This window comes from Nyctibius grandis, chromosome 25, assembly GCF_013368605.1.
Source record: "Nyctibius grandis isolate bNycGra1 chromosome 25, bNycGra1.pri, whole genome shotgun sequence".
Taxonomy (NCBI): domain Eukaryota; kingdom Metazoa; phylum Chordata; class Aves; order Nyctibiiformes; family Nyctibiidae; genus Nyctibius; species Nyctibius grandis.
The window spans coordinates 246387-266846 of NC_090682.1; the positions used below are offsets into that span (position 1 = coordinate 246387).

General features: G+C 50.2%; 1 protein-coding gene and 2 pseudogenes across 1 annotated transcript; 1 reads left to right on the forward strand and 2 right to left on the reverse strand.

Annotated features, from left to right (window-relative positions):
• Positions 1-295: 295 nt before the first annotated feature.
• Positions 296-6647, reverse strand: LOC137673374 (protein FAM118B-like; annotated as a pseudogene).
• A 2009-nt stretch (positions 6648-8656) lies between these two features.
• On the forward strand, positions 8657-12569 carry LOC137673375 (signal recognition particle receptor subunit alpha-like). Its single transcript, XM_068418130.1, has 5 exons — positions 8657-8665; positions 10957-11200; positions 11247-11410; positions 11536-11634; positions 12441-12569. The coding sequence occupies exons 1-5, from the start codon at positions 8657-8659 to the stop codon at positions 12567-12569; spliced, it is 645 nt and encodes a 214-aa protein (XP_068274231.1).
• A 2175-nt stretch (positions 12570-14744) lies between these two features.
• Positions 14745-19513, reverse strand: LOC137673376 (protein FAM118B-like; annotated as a pseudogene).
• Positions 19514-20460: the final 947 nt, after the last annotated feature.

The window sequence follows — 20460 nt, forward strand, 5'->3', positions numbered from 1 at the left end:
TGAGCCGCTTTTGATTTTTAAGACCAGTTTAGAGTGATTTTTGTCAGGGGTGAGCAGGATAGCCGCAGCGTTAGAAGAGCTGGCTGTTAATGTCGCTGCTGGTGGCTGATAAAGCCTGCGCTGGGCTGGAGGGGAGATGCTAAATTGCCTTAAAGTCCCCATTTCTGTCATCACCGGGACTCTGGAGCAGGGTACCTGGACACCAGGTATTGGGACAGGAGCTGGAGAGCTGCAGCAGCTTGGTCCCATAGAGAAGGAAAGCGGCGTGGCCCTGCCTGTCTCCTGCCTGCTGGCCTCAGCGTTTATTTGCTAGTAAAAAAGAGAAAAAAACAAACCAAGTTAATACTGGGAGATAATGGTGGCTGTTTGCTGCTTTCCTGCACCCTTTCTCCCCCCCCGCCGCCTTCGAGTGCCTCTTGATCCCGGTCTGAAGTGCTACACTGAATAATACAAAACTCTCTTTACGATGTCTTGTAGCTCTGTATCGCAGATGTGCTACAGTGCAATAAATCGAATGCTGTCTGCTAAGAGACATAATTTATATAAAATAAACTTCATAATTTGTTCTCCGTGTATAAATAACTTGCCTCCAGGCAGGACATATTTCCTGCTTGGAGGGGAAACAAAACTGCCTGTGTGAGGTCGTTAAGAGGGCGTGTAAATCACACACCAGCCAAAAGTGAAGTGAAGAGGCCTTTAATACAAGCTTTGACATATAAAATACAGTATAAAGACCGGACTAGAAAACTAGAGCTTCAAGGAAGAAAATGCTCAAGTTTCATGTTTTTAATTCAAAGTACAGAATACAAAAGCACTAAGTGTGAAATCAGAGGAGGCTGCAGCTCCTCCAGGGAGACCATGCTCCCAACCGTGGTAACAAAGACAATTAATTAGTATGTTAAACCAGGCGTCTGTGCGAGCAGGCTCTGCCCGGGGCCTGCAGTGTCCCGGCTCAGCTCCATGCGTGTGGGCAGCAGCTCGACAGCAGTGGGCTTTGCTCCTCGCCTAGACTGGCCTTAAACCACGTAAGCCTCCCTGGGAGCTGCTGGTGTCACCGAAATCGGGAATAAAACCTCTTAACACCAATGTAGCACTAAGAAGCAGGCACACCTTTATTGCAGCGCTGGGCAGCACGGCGGGTAGCCCCTCCAAAGCCGTGCGCGCCTCCCTTGAGAAATCATTCTGTATTTATGTAGTAAAATGTTACATATTCATTATAATTCTAAGAATTCCTATACATATGCATAACTTTTCCGCGAAAAGGTGGTCTTTATTATAATGAGTTCCAAGAAATCATTTCCATAGTCTCCGCCTTTAACTCCTGCTAGTTGCGCATGAGTACTTTCTTCTGGTGGTCGTGGGCCGGGGTGTCCGCGATGCAGGCCGTATGTCTTCCTCGCTGTGCACTTTTCACCTCTCCTTCTTGCGCAGGCGTATTAGCACCTTGGCTCTTGGTCAAACCTCAAGACCAGTTCTAGCTGGTTCCAAAGCAAGAAGTCCAGCTAACCCTATTGTATTCAACTAGTGTCCGTGACGGTCTCTTAACAGCACAAAAGGTCCAGTAACTCACCTAACGGGGTGTCCACGGTAACCTGTTAAAATTTAACAACCTATGGCTAACTCTACAGACTCTATAGCAAACACAGTACCCCTTTTCCCAGTATACCTATCTTATTAAGATTGAATTTTATTTGATTTTTGAGTATTGGTAACACTGGCTCTGGCTTAAGCCCGTCCTAGGGAGTCCCCCGCCGCAGTCTGGGTCTGGTGCTCAAGCGGTGCATCCTGCAGGACAGTAAAGGCTCTGCAAAACCTGCCTGAGAGGCTGCTGGGCTCCCGGCGAGTCGCAAAGGGCAAAGTTTCTCTTCAGCTCGGGAGAATCCTACCTTTAATCTCGGCGTGGGGCAGCAGCAGAGCCGTTGAGCTGTTGTCCCTCTTTAGGCACACCTAGGAGAGAGCAAGGAACACACAGCGATTTCATAAAAGTAAACCCAGACAATTTTTTTGAGGAAACAAAAAAGCTTAAGGAATAATATAGTGCAGAGAATGGGCTATTAACACTGTCTGTGCTCCCAAGCCCACGGGATCCCCGAGTTAAGTGGGGCGAGGGTGGATGTACGCAGACAGCCATCCCACACAGCCCATAAACCCTCTACCTGTTTGACCCCTCGTGGAGATCTCGCTCGCCAGCCTCTCAAAGTACTCGGGCAAGTCTGCGTATTCATCGCCGTAGGGAACCACTTTAATGCCTTTGTCCAGCATGTTCTCACAGAGCTTCTGAAACTCATGCACGTCTCCCCTCCGTACCAGCATGAAGTGCTCCATGTCTGACTTGTGCTTCACAGCCTCTAAAAACAGGGCCTGAAACGTGGTGTCATCCGTAGTCCAACCACAGCCCAAGAACAGGAACGACTTCTTTTCATACAGCTTCTGAATCTCTCGCTTTAAAAAAGGGAAAGAGGTTCTTAGTCAAGGCAAGCTTTATCTTCACAAGGCACAAGAGACAGCACCTGCCTTATTGCTGATGAGACTGTCATCATTCCGTCGTCCTCAACACGAGCGTGGTGAGGTGTTTTTGCAACTCAGAGGGCTAGAGAATCCATCTCTCCTCTTATTTCACAAAATTCAGGACTCTCCCACCACCCTGTGCGAAGCCCAGTCTTTAAACTCAGCTGAGTCTATGCCCGGAGCTCGCACCGGGAAGGGGGATGTGTATATAGACAAGGTCTGGCACCCCAAAGCATGCCCTGCAGAGAGAAGGGAAGGCTGCCTCGCTCACCTTGACCTTCGTTTTGCGCAGCACGTTCCTTGTAGCCGTCCGGGTGGAGCACGATGCCTCTGGGTTTGGTGTAAATGCCGTAGAAATGCAGGACGCTGAGCTGCCTCTTCTCCTGCGCCCACTGCAGCACCTGCACAAAACAAACCCCTCCAGAAACGTTAGCGAGCACATCACGTTAGCTTCCACAGTGCTATTAAAAATACCATTTCAGGGAAGTGTTTCAAAGAGGCAGCTTCCCCCTCATCTTATCTCCTCAATGAGTCCATCAGCCTCTACATCGCAGCCTATGGCGCTTGTTTCGGTCAACGCTTCAGTTGAACGGCGAATGTGATGGGGAGAGACTGAATCAATACACCAGACGCAGCAGAAAAAGGGGGGAAACTCTATAAATATGACATCAGCATGCTTCTCATGCCTACAAAGTTTATTTCTTGGCCCCTCTAGGCTCTGAGAAGCTCTGAGGGAGCTCAACAGCTGACCTTCATTTCAGAAAGCCACTTCCGAAGCTCTCAGTTTACTCCTGCGGACCTTAGCTCATTTAAGCTCGCAATAATTAGAATGCTTATTTGTAACACTGTAAGTACTTCCAGCCCTGTAGATTAAGAGGTCATGCAGGAAACATGAAGCACAGAAATGAGTCAGAATGGAAAGAGACCAAGTACTGTGCAGCACCTACACGTGGCGCGTGTTTAACACGCAAACAGAAGGACCCAGCGGTAAAAGCCACGGTGGGAAGATGAGGTGGGCAGGTGGCAAAGAGCTCAGGGCTTCACAGCCTCATTTTCTGCCTGACTGAAGACCTGGGGCAAAAGGAGGGAAGCTCGCGTGAAGCTCATGGCTACAAATACAAGAGCACGGCATAAGAAGCTGGAATGAGCCAGCAGGAGCCATGCAGCCATTTCAGAAAGAGGACACGGGGCAAGGGGGAAGCCTCGAAGGCTACAGCCCCGAAAATGCTCCGTCACAAGAAGGACTCAGCAGCACGTTATAAAAATAGAAAGGTCAGCTTTGTGTCTCGCACGGAGTTCCCCGTGTCGGTTAGAAACATCAACCCACGCCTTCTGTGGAAGCAAGGCTTCAGCAAGGCCAAGCCAGAAGTTTCAAGGACAGAGATCAAAGCAATACCAGGCTTCAGGGCTCCTCCTGAGCAATGGATGTGAGCCAGCAAGCACAGCATTTCAGAAACCAGCGTTGGTCTTCATTCCTCTGCTCACTGCCCCAAACGGGCGGAGCCTCTGCTTGGAGGTTTGGCTGACATCAATTAAATTACTACAAGCAGCACAATCCCCTTACACGGGCGTGAGGGCACATCCCGCAGCCGCCACCGTCCTGCGGTGTCCCAGCTCAGCCCTGACGTTTAAAAAAGATCATCATCGTTTACCTTCTTTTCATCAGTCAGGTCAAGAGACTCCAGAGGCTTCCCCTGCTGTGCTGCGTACAGTTCCAGCAGGTTATCAAAGTTTGTGGTTAACACCAGCGCCCCGTTTTCCATCAAGTGAAGCACAGACTGAAGCAGCTGCTTCCCAGAATCTTCCATTTTAGATTCCAGGTCATCAAACACCTCGTATAAACACTTTTTCAAACAGTCTGAGCAAACATCGCTCGTGCGCTGGGAAGGGGAGAGAGATTAAGATCAGAGTTGGAATATTTAAATCTCTGGTACCAGGTACTCCCCCCCCAGCATACTCCCAGTGAAATACCCAAAAGCTGGTGTCCACAGCAGAGTTATGCCTCAGGAACCCGGCACAGTTAACTGCACTTGTGGTTCCTTCTAGATAAAGGGATCGTTGGAGCTGGGGGCACGCTGGAGAACCAAATTAGGCTACTTCCAAAAGCCAAATCCTAATCAGAGTCTAAACCCCTCCTACAAGCACACTCACCAGTGACAGCTCCTGGTAAAGGTCGTGGGCAATGCGAAGCAAGTTCTCGTCTTCACGGAGATGCTTTTGAAACCGTTTGCTCTCTTCATCTTCCAGCAGATCAAACTCAATAGCAGCATCCAGGAGGGCCTGGATTAATCCCTTCTGAGACTTCAGCGCCGGGACCTGTGGAGCAACTGCTGCGCTGATTCCTGTCCCGATCACCAAAACGAGTTCCCAAGGCTCCTTGGTTTTGAGGCTTGGCAACAGCTCCCTGCAAGAGGAGAAAGTAGGTACCATCGTAGATGGAAGGATGTCTTGGGTCATGAAGACCGAGGACAAGGGAGGTGCCCTCTGCCTAAATTTTGAATCAACATTAGGGTCCTCCCAGAAAGAGAGGATGAAAGGAGCAGCTTGGTGTCCCTCAAAGACAGCACGCAGCTCCACGGATCAACGTCACCTATGCCCACAGTTACGAGGTACACAATCACAACGCATTTGGCAATCGAGTCCATTGCCGAGACGGTTACTGGGGAGCCAAACGGCCCAGGAATACTTCTGAAAGAGCTGTGGGGCTATATTCTCCTTCGTCCTCCTCCCCTCTTCCTTATTTTCCTAGCTTTCCACCTGCACAGTGCTTTTAAATTTGCCGTTTATTAAGTAGATGTGCATCTCCTCATCACGCCTTGCCTGACACCAAGCTGCTTTGCTGAAGCAGGGGACCAGCTCCAGCTTCCCAGAGGATGGAAGCAGCAGCCCAGGGAGGCAGCTCATTTGGAAGGAATGGTTTTTATCTGCAAACACGTGATGTTTAGTGAGAAGGGGGAAAGGAAACCGACAGCGCACAGATGGAGCTTTGCCTCCCCTCCACTGCGAAAACAGACGAGTTAACCCTTTTCTTGAGGAGGTTTTCACTGTTAGTGGCGATAAATGGGTTGTAATTTTGGGACTGCAAGCCTCACGTGCAAAGAATAAATGAGTATTCATGCTAATGAGCAAGCATAAAAACACAACCAGCAACCTAGGGACTGAAATCCAAAATAATAACAAATACCCAAGTCTTAACGTCCTAAGCGACAGCTCTGGAAGAGGCATTCTGTTCCCACGCTGATAAATCCACTTGTTTCTATCCTGAGCAAGTTAAATATAATCTCCCAGCCTCTTTTCTCCTCATTCCACAGTCACTGGATCAACCTTGAGACCAGGGCTCCCTCCCAGAAACTATTCTCCAGCCCTCCATAACTCGTAAATAACTCAGGTTAGTGGAAGACATGGTTTAGCGGGCATGGTGGCATTGGGTCAATGGTTGGACTTGATGTTCTTTTGGGTCTTCTCCAACCTTAACAATTCTATGATTCTATGAGACAACTCCCTAGATGAATTAGCTGCTCGGTCGCAGACAGCGATGCCTTCATTCCTGAGCCCATCCTATCGCAGCAGCCACAGTACCAACCCTGGATGGAAAGAAGCGTGGGCATGCCCCAAGTCAGCGCCATGCTCAGGTCCCCGATTGGAGACCTGCGAGGCGACCTATTTATTAGTATGAGAAGCCTCCAGAGATGGAATTATTTCAGCCTTTACATGCAGCAAAATCATACTGATTTGAGTAATTGCCTGTCCTCCTGGGAACCGGCATCCAGCTCAAGCAAAGAAGCACAACCACCACACCTGCCATGACCCCCACAGGACAGGACCTGGGCTAAAACCGTGGAGGCAGTGGAGGAAAAAACCAGCTTTCTGTGTAACCGTGCCTCCTGGCTTAGGGGTTAGAGAAAAAAAACAGCAACAAAGTACTTTCTGGGTGTTAAGGCCTTGGCTCAGCAACCGAAACGACCGCTGGGGCTCGGTGCCAAGTGTCTCGTGCTCTTCAAAGAACAACGCGAGGTTATGGAAAAAGCTCTTATCAGAAGAAATTCACTGGAGTAGAATTAAATTTACCTGGGCCTTTTCGCAGGTGGCATTCCATCTTCCAACAATGTTTCTTCACCCGGGCTCTCCGCAGAAGCCATCCAGTTTCTCTAGTAGACAAATCACCACAAGCAAAGTCACTACACACATGCAACGCGACGTGGAACAGACCAGCGTTTCACGGGCGGAGAAATAACCGGCGTTTGTTATCTTTATGAGATCACCTTCGGGCTGAGAACGGCACATTTTTGTTCCTCAACTCTGCCCCCACAGCTCTCATCCACTTCCTGAACTTTACAAAGAAGCTCGACCAAATTGTGGGGTTGCTTTGGACAGAACCGGGTTGCAAACCCTTCGTTTCGCCTTGTCTTCACCCAAGAGCCCGTATCTTGGAGCAGGCACTCCCCCCCTTTCCGAGGCAAAACTTGCTGCTTGGGATAAACAGCAGGAGGGAAGAAAGACAAAAAGCTTGTTGTTGGCTACAAAAAGCCACCGAGAGCATTTAATTCTCCGGTGATGAGAGAAGGATGATCCAGCCCGCCGTATCCCACAGGCGGTGGGATCTCGCAAAGGAAGTCCCATGGCTGAGAACTCTTTCAACAGCCCACGATATAAAGTACAAAAGCTCTGCCAGCACACGGTCCTCTCCCACTCTGCCTCTCCAAAATATTAAAAGGGAAAGAAAGCAGACAGAACTCTGCACCCTTATCCATTTTTTCTTGCTAATTGTAATGATGGTCCAGTAAAAATTCTGGTAGGCAGACGTACAGCGTGAGAGCTGCCGGCCCAAAATCCCAGCCTTCTTACTGGGGTTCTCGGTGAGATCTGAGCGCTTTGTCCTCCAAATGAGATGCCCACGATCGCTCCGCTGCGGCAAAGCGGCGGGGAAGGTGCTGGCTGCCAGGTGAAACTTGTACAAACCTCAGCTGTGCTGCAAACGTTGGCAGGGATCGTTTAAGAAGGGGCCCCAATAATCTAGCTAACAGTCATCTTTTGATGGGGGATGATGAAAACAGGGCACAGCGACTCTCGCAGGTGCTTGCCAGCCTTTCATTTCTGACCGCTTCTGAAAATGTTTAATTATAATTACGATGATAATATATCAACATAATAATATAATAATATTATAACACCTCAGAGAGCTGGTCTTCACAACCTGCCTCCTGAAACACCACTTAGCTGCCCATCACCTCAAAAAATCAAAATTATTTTACCGCAGAGAACCCACTGGACACTCAAGCAGTAAGGTCAAACTCGCCCTGAGTGAACACAGCCAAGCACAGTCAGGATGGAAAACATCAAGGGGGAAAAAAAAAACCTCTTTTTTTTTTTAATTCTAGTAGGGTAAGATCTCTTATTTTGGATTAGCTGATTCTTCTGGAAGAACAGGCTGCTTCCACAATGCCAGCCAAATGTTAATTAACGGTGCAAAGACGCTTTAAGACGAGCTAGGGATTAAAGCCCGTAACCTTCGTTAACGGGAATATTTAAGAAGGAAGTTGGTGAAAAGCAACACGCTGAACTCCCGCTGCTGTCCAGGTCTGCCCTCAAGCCCCTCCGAAGCAGCATGTCTAACAGCTGAGGTAAAACCCTCCCCAGCTTCTCAACCAGCTGAGTTTATGGCTATAGTTTAAGTTTATATTAGCTTTCGGTTGCGAATTCTCTGCTCAGTCTCTAATATCAAGCCTGTTTATAAACCCCTACCATCATTTTGCTTGTTCACCTGCCTGAGCACTGTTCCTATTTCGCTCGTCCTACATGTCTGCATTACTTTAAACAGCAGAAAAGGAGTTATCAGTTCAATTTTTAAGCACTAAGGACATTTCAAAAGTCGTTTTGAACACAGGAAAATACGCCCTTTCTAATTATAGTTACCAAGAAATAGTTGTCTAATATCATGAACTTCACTCTTCATTGCTATTTAATGCAGATAGCCAAAAAGGAAAAAAAAAAAAAAAACATCAGAAATAATATCTAGTTGTCTTCTGTCTCCAAAAAAGTGCTTATTTCTCTTAAGAACAAGTCTTGGAGATTCAGCTAGGAAATATTAACCTCCAGATTTTAGGCCTGGGGAGAAGCTCTGCTCTCCAGGGACATCAATCACGCCGGCATGGTCGAGGTAACCGAAATTAAACAGCATTACCTCAGCGCGTGGCACCACTGCTGCGGGGAAAAAAGCAGCGAGGGGACCCTGCCATGCCATGAGCGTGGCTGCCGTGAAGGAGAGGGAGCGACGGGCACTTACAAGATAAGAAGCGTCTCCCCAGTCTTCCTCCTCGAGCCTTCGGGAACATTCCAGCTATTTAGACTACAGGGAGTCGGAGAGAGCGTAAACATCAAACTCCCTGGGTTCTTGGCTCGCCTGCCCCCTTCTCCTCTCACAGCCTGGTCTCTCATCACCTTTATTAATGGCTTACATTAACAAATTACATTAATAAATTCCATAATATGCTTACAGAGTTCCTGCACAGAGTCCTCCACACCAAAGAAATCAGTTAATTTACCTTTTAAATAACCCTATCAGTTAATATACCTTTGAGGGACAGATTGCAGCAAGGAACCGTTATCTTGATGCCCCAAGTCAGCAACACTGAATAAACCTAACCACAACAGTCCCATATGTCATATAAAGACACACTCAGCTGCAAAAACGCCCCGAATACAAAGATGTAGCCCAGCTAAAACCAAACACCTAACCAAAGCGTACGCCAGATCAACGCCGAGGCTCACACTTGAGCGTGTATTTACAAAAACCTTGCTGTAACTCCACAAAACACACACAACAGGACTATGCTGCTCTGTCAACGCCAGACTCCAGCCTGCAGAACCACTCCTGGGGAAATGAATGAGATGTTTTCTCCGAAGGAGGTGGGGAAAGGTGCGGATGCCCTTTGTCTCCACGCTCAGCAGCTACTCCACAAGTAAAGCTACACCAGCACGCCTGACCTGAACACTTTAAGGAAAGTAAAAACTGCGTGCTTCCAGCTCAATGCTGGAAGATTTACCCCTCAATTTATATAAATGCCCCTCAAATTATATCAAGGAGCAAGTACAAAGTCATTGCTCATCAATTATTTTTAGCTGCTTTGAGCGCTGAGAAGAACTACCCCCAGTGAGGGCGTAATTCAGATCTCCTTTTTTAATTAAGCGGCTTCAAGATGTTGGGATAAGACAAACGTTACATTCTAGTTTAAAACCCGCTACGTTTGGGCTAGAAGAATCCAAAAGGATGTTAATGAGTTGTTCCCTGTCCGACTCCGTGGGAGTCACAATTGGAGCAGGCCCGCACGGCTGGTCAAAACCACCCTAGGAAGGGACAGGCTTCTGAGGTAACGGGGACCAGTGGCACGAGGAAAACAAGCCCTTAAAACACATCAGAGGTTTGTATTTAACGCTGTGATCCTCCATTTGCTTTGGGCTCCCACCGGCTTCATGAAAACCGAGAGCGAACACAGCGAAGCCCAGCGACGGGGGGGCTTAGCACCTTCAGGGATGGCCGGCGCCTCGAGGCCTTACCTTTCCTCTCTGCTGCGCCCCTTCCTCGCCCCCTCTCACGCTAAACCTGAGGGAAAAGCAAGAAGAAGGTATTTCAGCAGGCAGGGAGGAAGGTGCGGGGGAAAAAACGGCCAAGAAAATGGCTTTTAAAGAGGGTGACGGTATGGGGGGGGGCTGACAGAGCGGCAACGCTGAGGTGAAGCTGGGTCCCTGTGCCCCCCGGCCCCCTCGGGCTCACCCCCGCCCCCCTCGGGCTCACCGCCGGCTCCGTCGCCCTCGGGGCTCCTCTCATGGCAGCACCTACCCCGGCCTGCCGTCGCCATGGCAACGCTCCCCCCCCCTTCCGCCTACCCCGGCCCGCTGTCGACATGGCAACGTTCCCCCCTCTCCTCTCCCCGGTTCCTGCCCCGCACGCACCTAGCGCCGCGTGCCCGGCCCCACGCGGAGACGCCCGCCCCGCCCCGCGCAGGCGCCTCGCGCCCTGCCCCACCCCCTGCGCGCGGCGGCAGGGAGGGGATCGCGCGAGATTTCACTGAATTCTCGCGATGCTTCGCAGGGTATAAAAGGCGGCGGGCGCATGCGCTTGACAGTCGCGGCCTGTGCGCGGCGGCGGAGGTTGGTGCGGCGGCCGCAGCCTGTCCGGGGGCGGTGTGAGGGTGCGGGGGCTGCTGTAGGCTGCTTAGTGGGTGTGACTGTGGCCTGTTAGCCCTCAGGGGCCTTCCTCCCTCGTGTCCTTTCCTTGAGCTGCCTCTTTGCTTGGGTTTGTGTCCGTGCAATGTGTCTCCAGCCCTGTGAGGTAGCGAGAGCAGCGCTTGGCCTCGGGCTGACTGCTGTAATTCTGTGTCCTCCTGGCTGTCTGGGAGCGGGGTGATGGGGTCAGACTGTGGCTTTTTTTTGATCCGTTGCCACCTACAGATCTCGTTCTGGCTCATCGAGAACGGTTTCAGCGTCGTCATCGCCGCCTGCGACACCTTCCACGCGGGAGCGGTGGAGCGGCTCCGCACCCACACGCGTCGCCTCAACGCTCTGCACCCTCTGGAGAGCCACGGCAGGCGAACCATGGTGCAGCTCTATGAGAAGGGCTACGGCAAGGACGCCGCGGGGATCACCGCGGAGGCCATCTCTTACGGACGGTGGAAATCCACCGTCGGGAGATGCCGTTTTGGGGGAGCGTCCTGCTTAAGGTTGTCTCCTCGTCTTCCCAGCTCGGAACAAGGGCTTTGGCGTGGTGCTGGTGGACACGGCGGGCCGCATGCAGGACAACGCTCCGTTGATGACGGCGCTGGCCAAACTCATCGCTGTCAACGCTCCCGACTTGGTTCTGTTCGTTGGGGAAGCGCTGGTGGGAAATGAGGCTGTGGATCAGCTGGTGAGTGTCGGGGCTTTGTTTCCTGAAAGACTGAGGGGAAAAAAAATGTGCTTTGGAGGTTTTATCGGAGATTCGGACAGCGGCAGCACCATGAACGTGATTTTTGGATCAATTCTCTCCCTCAGGTCAAGTTCAACAAGGCGCTGGCTGATCACTTCATGGCCCAGACACCACGGCTCATCGATGGGATTGTCCTCACCAAATTTGATACTATTGATGACAAGGTAAGGAGACCGAGACAACTCTGCATGGAACTTCCCACTGGGGACCAGAGGGGGAAGAGATGGGAATTGGCAAACACAGGGCGCTTCTGTGCTGTCCTGGCCACTGTCCCCTGCCGCCTTCTTGCATTTAAGCCACTTAAACAAAACTTTAGCAGCCTCAGAATCACGCAGAATCAAACAGGTTGGAAGAGCCCTCTGGGATCATCGAGTCCAACCATTGCCCTGACACCACCATGTCAACTAGACCATGGCGCTAAGTGCAATGTCCAGTCTTTTCTTAAACCCCTCCAGAGATGGTGACTCCATCACCTCCCTGGGCAGCCTCTTCCAATGGCTAATGACCCTTTCTGAGAACAAATGCTTCCTAATGTCCAACCTGACCCTCCCCTGGTGAAGCTTGAGGCTGTGTCCTCTTGTCCTATCGCTAGTTGCCTGGCAGAAGAGGCTGACTCCCACTCCACTACAACCTCCCTTCAGGTAGTTGTAGACTGCAATAAGGTCACCTCTGAGCCTCCTCTTCTCCAGGCTACACAACCCCAGCTCCCTCAGCCTTTCCTCGTAGGTCAGACCCTCCAGACCCTTCACCAGCTTGGTCGCCCTCCTCTGCACTCGCCCTCCTCATTTCCACGCACGTGGAAAATGGAGCCGTGAGGTCTCTTGGTTTCTATGCATCACCACAGCGCGGCATATAGTGACCATACAGATCTGGAAAGTAGGAGGAGGCTCACTATCTGACAAGCTTTTCGAGGTGTTCCCCTGAGGGGGGTAGCAGGGGAGTTGCTAACGGTGCTGCTTGTCCTTGGCAGGTCGGCGCCGCCATCTCCATGACCTACATCACGAGCAAGCCCATCGTTTTCGTTGGTACCGGACAAACTTACTGTGATCTGCGAAGCCTTAACACCAAGGCCGTGGTCACAGCGCTCATGAAGGCCTAAAAAAAAATCCACCAAATCGCTGTTTGCAGCTGTCCGAGAAGAACATGCTTTACCCCGTTACCGACTAGTCTTTCCCGTGTAGTGCAGAACAGAATGAAGGGATGCCAGCACGAGGGGTATATATTTTTTTTTGGATAAAACTCCTTTTATCCAGCAAAACCCTTTCCCCTGGGTTCCTTCATTCTGTTCTAAGCGACGCAGGCTCCCTCACGGGGAGGCTGAAGCCAGAGCTTTGTATTGTTCGTGCTGCACGGGCAGCGCAAGGACCTGCTGTGCTTTTTGAGGGCTTTGAAGGTGTGTTTTGTTTTTGAGCCGCTTTTGATTTTGAAGACCAGTTTAGAGTGATTTTTGTCAGGGGTGAGCAGGATAGCCGCAGCGTTAGAAGAGCTGGCTGTTAATGTCGCTGCTGGTGGCTGATAAAGCCTGCGCTGGGCTGGAGGGGAGATGCTAAGTTGCCTTAAAGTCCCCATTTCTGTCATCACCGGGACTCTGGAGCAGGGTACCTGGACACCAGGTATTGGGGCAGGAGCTGGAGAGCTGCAGCAGCTTGGTCCCATAGAGAAGGAAAGCGACGTGGCCCTGCCTGTCTCCTGCCTGCTGGCCTCAGCGTTTATTTGCTAGTAAAAAAGAGAAAAAAACAAACCAAGTTAATACTGGGAGATAATGGTGGCTGTTTGCTGCTTTCCTGCACCCTTTCTCCCCCCCCCGCCGCCTTCGAGTGCCTCTTGATCCCGGTCTGAAGTGCTACACTGAATAATACAAAACTCTCTTGACGATGTCTTGTAGCTCTGTATCGCAGATGTGCTACAGTGCAATAAATCGAATGCTGGCTGCTAAGAGCCATAATTTATCTAAAATAAACTTCATCATTTGTTCTCCGTGTATAAATAACTTGCCTCCAGGCAGGACATATTTCCTGCTTGGAGGGGAAACAAAACTGCCTGTGTGAGGTCGTTAAGAGGGCGTGTAAATCACACACCAGCCAAAAGGGAAGTGAAGAGGCCTTTAATACAAGCTTTGACATATAAAATACAGTATAAAGACCGGACTAGAAAACTAGAGCTTCAAGGAAGAAAATGCTCAAGTTTCATGTTTTTAATTCAAAGTACACAATACAAAAGCACTAAGTGTGAAATCAGAGGAGGCTGCAGCTCCTCCGGGGAGACCATGCTCCCAACCGTGGTAACAAAGACAATTACTTAGTATGTTAAAGCAGGCGTCTGTGCGAGGAGGCTCTGCCCGGGGCCTGCAGTGTCCCAGCTCAGCTCCATGCGTGTGGGCAGCAGCTCGACAGCAGTGGGCTTTGCTCCTCGCCTAGACTGGCCTTAAACCACGTAAGCCTCCCTGGGAGCTGCTGGTGTCACCGAAATCAGGAATAAAACCTCTCAACACCAATGTAGCACTAAGAAGCAGGCACACCTTTATTGCAGAGCTGGGCAGCACGGCGGGTAGCCCCTCCAAAGCCGTGCGCGCCTCCCTTGAGAAATCATTCTGTACTTATGTAGTAAAATGTTACATATTCATTATAATTCTAAGAATTCCTATACATATGCATAACTTTTCCCCGAAAAGGTGGTCTTTATTATAACGAATTCCAAGAAATCATTTCCACAGTCTCCGTCTTTAACTCCTCCTAGTTGCGCATGTGTATTTTCTTCTGGTGGTCGTGGGCCGGGGTGTCCGCGATGAAGGCCGTATGTCTTCCTCGCTGGGCACTTTTCACCTCTCCTTCTTGTGCAGGCGTATTAGCACCTTGGCTCTTGGTCAAACCTCAAGACCAGTTCTAGCTGGTTCCAAAGCAAGAAGTCCAGCTAACCCTATTGTATTCAACTAGTGTCCGTGACGGTCTCTTAACAGCACAAAAGGTCCAGTAACTCACCTAACGGGGTGTCCACGGTAACCTGTTAAAATTTAACAACCTATGGCTAACTCTACAGACTCTATAGCAAACACAGTACCCCTTTTCCCAGTATACCTATCTTATTAAGATTGAATTTTATTTGATTTTTGAGTATTGGTAACACTGGTTCTGGCTTAAGCCCGTCCTAGGGAGTCCCCCGCCGCAGTCTGGGTCTGGTGCTCAAGCGGTGCATCCTGCAGGACAGTAAAGGCTCTGCAAAACCTGCCTGAGAGGCTGCTGGGCTCCCGGCGAGTCACAAAGGGCAAAGTTTCTCTTCAGCCCGGGAGAATCCTACCTTTAATCTCGGCGTGGGGCAGCTGCAGAGCCGTTGAGCTGTTGTCCCTCTTTAGGCACACCTAGGAGAGAGCAAGGAACACACAGCGATTTCATAAAAGTAAACCCAGACAATTTTTTTGAGGAAAAAAAAAAGCTTAAGGAATAATAGAGTGCAGAGAATGGGCTATTAACACTGTCTATGCTCCCAAGCCCACGGGATCCCCGAGTTAAGTGGGGCGAGGGTGGATGTACGCAGACAGCCATCCCACACAGCCCATAAACCCTCTACCTGTTTGACCCTGTGTGGAGATCTCGCTCGCCAGCCTCTCAAAGTACTCGGGCAAGTCTGCGTATTCATCGCCGTAGGGAACCACTTTAATGCCTTTGTCCAGCATGTCCTTACGGAGCTTCTTAAAGTCATGCACTTCTCCCCTCCGTACCAGCATGAAGTGCTCCATGTCTGACTTGTGCTTCACAGCCTCTAAAAACATGGTGTCATCCGTAGTGCAACCACAGCCCAAGAACAGGAACGACTTATCTTTATACAGCTTCTGAATCTCTCGCTTTAAAAAAGGGAAAGAGGTTCTTAGTCAAGGCAAGCTTTATCTTCACAAGGCACAAGAGACAGCACCTGCTTTATTGCTGATGAGACTGTCATCATTCCGTCGTCCTCAACACGAGCGTGGCGAGGCGTTTTTGCAACTCAGAGGGCTAGAGAATCCATCTCTCCTCTTATTTCACAAAATTCAGGACTCTCCCACCACCCTGTGCGAAGCCCAGTCTTTAAACTCAGCTGAGTCTATGCCTGGAGCTCGCACCGGGAAGGGGGATGTGTATATAGACAAGGTCTGGCACCCCAAAGCATGCCCTGCAGAGAGAAGGGAAGGCTGCCTCGCTCACCTTGACCTTCGTTTTGCGCAGCACTTCCTTGTAGCCGTCCGGGTGGAGCACGATGCCTCTGGGTTTGGTGTAAATGCCGTAGAAATGCAGGACGCTGAGCTGCCTCTTCCCTTGCGCCCACTGCAGCACCTGCACAAAACAAACCCCTCCAGAAATGTTAGCGAGCACATCACGTTAGCTTCCACAGTGCTATTAAAAATACCATTTCAGGGAAGTGTTTCAAAGAGGCAGCTTCCCCCTCATCTTATCTCCTCAATGAGTCCATCAGCCTCTACATCGCAGCCTATGGCGCTTGTTTCGGTCAACGCTTCAGTTGGACGGCGAATGTGATGGGGAGAGACTGAATCAATACAGCAGACTCAGCAGAAAAAGGGGGAAAACTCTATAAATATGACATCAGCATGCTTCTCATGCCTACAAAGTTTATTTCTTGGCCCCTCTAGGCTCTGAGAAGCTCTGAGGGAGCTCAACAGCTGACCTTCATTTCAGAAAGCCACTTCCGAAGCTCTCAGTTTACTCCTGCGGACCTTAGCTCGTTGAAGCTCGCAATAATTAGAATGCTTATTTGTAACACTGTAAGTACTTCCAGCCCTGTAGATTAAGAGGTCATGCAGGAAACATGAAGCACAGAAATGAGTCAGAATGGAAAGAGACCAAGTACCGTGCAGCACCTACACGTGGCGCGTGTTTAACACGCAAACAGAAGGACCCAGCGGTAAAAGCCACGGTGGGAAGATGAGGTGGGCAGGTGGCAAAGAGCTCTGTGCTTCACAGCCTCATTTTCTGCCTGACTGAAGACGTGGGGCAAAAGGAGGGAAGCTCGCGTGAAGCTCATGGCTACAAATACAAGAGCACGGCATGAGAAGCTGGAATGAGCCAGCAGGAGCCATGCAGCCATTGCAGAAAGAGGACACGGGGCAAGGGGGAAGCCTCGAAGGCTACAGCCCCGAAAATGCTCCGTCACAAGAAGGACTCAGCAGCACGTTATAAAAATAGAAAGGTCAGCTTTGTGTCTCGCACGGAGTTCCCCGTGTCGGTTAGAAACATCAACCCACGCCTTCTGTGGAAGCAAGGCTTCAGCAAGGCCAAGCCAGACGTTTCAAGGACAGAGATCAAAGCAATACCAGGCTTCAGGGCTCCTCCTGAGCAATGGATGTGAGCCAGCAAGCACAGCATTTCAGAAACCAGCGTTGGTCTTCATTCCTCTGCTCACTGCCCCAAACGGGCGGAGCCTCTGCTTGGCGGTTTGGCTGACATCAATTAAATTACTACAAGCAGCACAATCCCCTTACACGGGCGTGAGGGCACATCCCGCAGCCGCCACCGTCCTGCGGTGTCCCAGCTCAGCCCTGACGTTTAAAAAAGATCATCATCGTTTACCTTGTTTTCATGAGTCAGGTCAAGAGACTCCAGACGCTTCCCCTGCTGTGCTGCGTACAGTTCCAGCAGGTTATCAAAGTTTGTGGTTATCACCAGCGCCCCGTTTTCCATCAAGTCAAGCACAGACTGAAGCAGCTGCTTCCCAGAATCTTCCATTTTAGATTCCAGGTTATCAACCACCTCATATAAACAGTCTTCGAAAAAGGTTCAGTGAACATCGCTCGTGCGCTGGGAAGGGGAGAGAGATTAAGATCAGAGTTGCAATATTTAAATCTCTGGTACCAGGTACTCCCCCCCGCCAGCATACTCCCAGTGAAATACCCAAAAGCTGGTGTCCACAGCAGAGTTATGCCTCAGGAACCCGGCACAGTTAACTGCACTTGTGGTTCCTTCTAGATAAAGAGATCGGTGGAGCTGGGGGCACGCTGGAGAACCAAATTAGGCTACTTCCAAAAGCCAAATCCTAATCAGAGTCTAAACCCCTCCTACAAGCACACTCACCAGTGACAGCTCCTGGTAAAGGTCGTGGGCAATGCGAACCAAGTTCTTGTCTTCATGGAGACGCCTTTGAAACCGTCTGCTCTTTTCATGTTCCAGCAGATCACAGTCAATAGCAGCATCCAGGAGGGCCTGGATTAATCCCTTCCAAGACCTCAGCGCCGGGACCTGTGGAGCAACTGCTGCGCTGATTCCTGTCCCGATCACCAAAACGAGTTCACAAGGCTCCTTGGTTTTGAGGCTTGGCAACAGCTTCCTGCAAGAGGAGAAAGTAGGTACCATCGTAGATGGAAAGATGTCTTGGGTCATGAAGACCGAGGACAAGGGAGGTGCCCTCTGCCTAAATTTTGAATCAACATTAGGGTCCTCCCAGGAACAGAGGATGAAAGGAGCAGCTTGGTGTCCCTCAAAGACAGCACGCAGCTCCACGGATCAACGTCACTTATGCCCACAGTTACGAGGTACAGAATCACAACGCATTTGGCAATCGAGCCCATTACCCAGACGGTTACTGGGGAGCCAAACGGCCCAGGAAGACTTCTGAAAGAGCTGTGGGGCTATATTCTCCTTCCTCCTCCTCCCCTCTTCCTTATTTTCCTAGCTTTCCACCTGCACAGTGCTTTTAAATTTGTCGTTTATTAAGTAGATGTGCATCTCCTCATCACGCCTTGCCTGACACCAAGCTGCTTTGCTGAAGCAGGGGACCAGCTCCAGCTTCCCAGAGGATGGAAGCAGCAGCCCAGGGAGGCAGCTCATTTGGAAGGAATGTTTTTTATCTGCAAACACGTGATGTTTAGTGAGAAGGGGGAAAGGAAACCGACAGCGCACAGATGGAGCTTTGCCTCCCCTCCACTGCGAAAACAGACGAGTTAACCCTTTTCTTGAGGAGGTTTTCACTGTTAGTGGCGATAAACGGGTTGTAATTTTGGGACTGCAAGCCTCACGTGCAAAGAATAAATGAGTATTCATGCTAATGAGCAAGCATAAAAACACAACCAGCAACCTAGGGACTGAAATCCAAAATAAGAACAAATACCCAAGTCTTAACGTCCTAAGCGACAGCTCTGGAAGAGGCATTCTGTTCCCACGCTGATAAATCCACTTGTTTCTATCCTGAGCAAGTTAAATATAATCTCCCAGCCTCTTTTCTCCTCATTCCACAGTCACTGGGGATCAACCTTGAGACCAGGGCTCCCTCCCAGAAACTATTCTCCAGCCCTCCATAACTCGTAAATAAATCAGGTTAGTGGAAGACATGGTTTAGCGGGCATGGTGGCATTGGGTCAATGGTTGGACTTGATGATCTTTTAGGTCTTCTCCAACCTTAACAATTCTATGACTCTATGAGACAACTCCCTAGATGAATTAGCTGCTCGGCCGCAGACAGCGATGCCTTCATTCCTGAGCCCATCCTATCGCAGCAGCCACAGTACCAACCCTGGATGGAAAGAAGCGTGGGCATGCCCCAAGTCAGCGTCATGCTCAGGTCCCCGATTGGGGACCTGTGAGGCGACCTATTTATTAGTATGAGAAGCCTCCAGAGAGGAATTATTCAGCCTTTACATGCAGCAAAATCATACCGATTTGAGTAATTGCCTGTCCTCCTGGGAACCGGCATCCAGCTCAAGCAAAGAAGCACAACCACCACACCTGCCATGACCCCCACAGACAGCACCTGGGCTAAAACTGTAGAGGCAGTGGAGGAAAAAAACAGCTTTCTGTGTAACCATGCCTCCTGGCTTAGGGGTTAGAGAAAAGAAACAGCAACAAAGTACTTTCTGGGTGTTAAGGCCTTGGCTCAGCAACCGAAACGACCACTGGGGCTCAGTGCCAAGTGTCTCGTGCTCTTCAAAGAACAACGCGAGCTTATGGAAAAAGCTCTTATCAGAAGAAATTCACTGGAGTAGAATTAAATTTACCTGGGCCTTTTCGCAGGTGGCATTCCATCTTCCAACAATGTTCCTTCACCCAGGCTCACCGTAGAAGCCATCCAGTTTCTCTAGTAGACAAATCACCACAAGCAAAGTCACTACACACATGCAACGCGACGTGAAACAGACCAGCGTTTCACGGGCGGAGAAATAACCGGCGTTTGTTATCTTTATGAGATCACCTTCGGGCTGAGAACGGCACATTTTTGTTCCTCAACTCTGCCCCCACAGCTCTCATCCACTTCCTGAACTTTACAAAGAAGCTCGACCAAATTGTGGGGTTGCTTTGGACAGAACCGGGTTGCAAACCCTTCGTTTCGCCTTGTCTTCACCCAAGAGCCCGTATCTTGGAGCAGGCACTCCTTTCCGAGGGGGGGCCCTTTCCGAGGCAAAACTTGCTGCTTGGGATAAACAGCAGGAGGGAAGAAAGACAAAAAGCTTGTTGTTGGCTACAAAAAGCCACCGAGAGCATTTAATTCTCCGGTGATGAGAGAAGGATGATCCAGCCCGCCGTATCCCACAGGCGGTGGGATCTCGCAAAGGAAGTCCCATGGCTGAGAACTCTTTCAACAGCCCACGATATAAAGTACAAAAGCTCTGCCAGCACACGGTCCTCTCCCACTCTGCCTCTCCAAAATATTAAAAGGGAAAGAAAGCAGACAGAACTCTGCACCCTTATCCATTTTTTCTTGCTAATGGTAATGATGGTCCAGTAAAAATTCTGGTAGGCAGACGACAGCGTGAGAGCTGCCGGCCCAAAATCCCAGCTTCTTACTGGGGTTCTCGGTGAGATCTGAGCGCTTTGTCCTCCAAATGAGATGCCCACGATCGCTCCGCTGCGGCAAAGCGGCGGGGAAGGTGCTGGCTGCCAGGTGAAACTTGTACAAACCTCAGCTGTGCTGCAAACGTTGGCAGGGATCGTTTAAGAAGGGGCCCCAATAATCTAGCTAACAGTCATCTTTTGATGGGGGATGATGAAAACAGGGCACAGCGACTCTCGCAGGTG

Bases quoted from the DNA above. Each gene is read 5' to 3' on its own strand.
- LOC137673375 (XM_068418130.1), top strand. The intron at 11,411-11,535 runs GTGAGTGTCGGG...TCTCTCCCTCAG, and splicing joins ATGAGGCTGTGGATCAGCTG to GTCAAGTTCAACAAGGCGCT. The intron at 11,635-12,440 runs GTAAGGAGACCG...TGTCCTTGGCAG, and splicing joins TTGATACTATTGATGACAAG to GTCGGCGCCGCCATCTCCAT.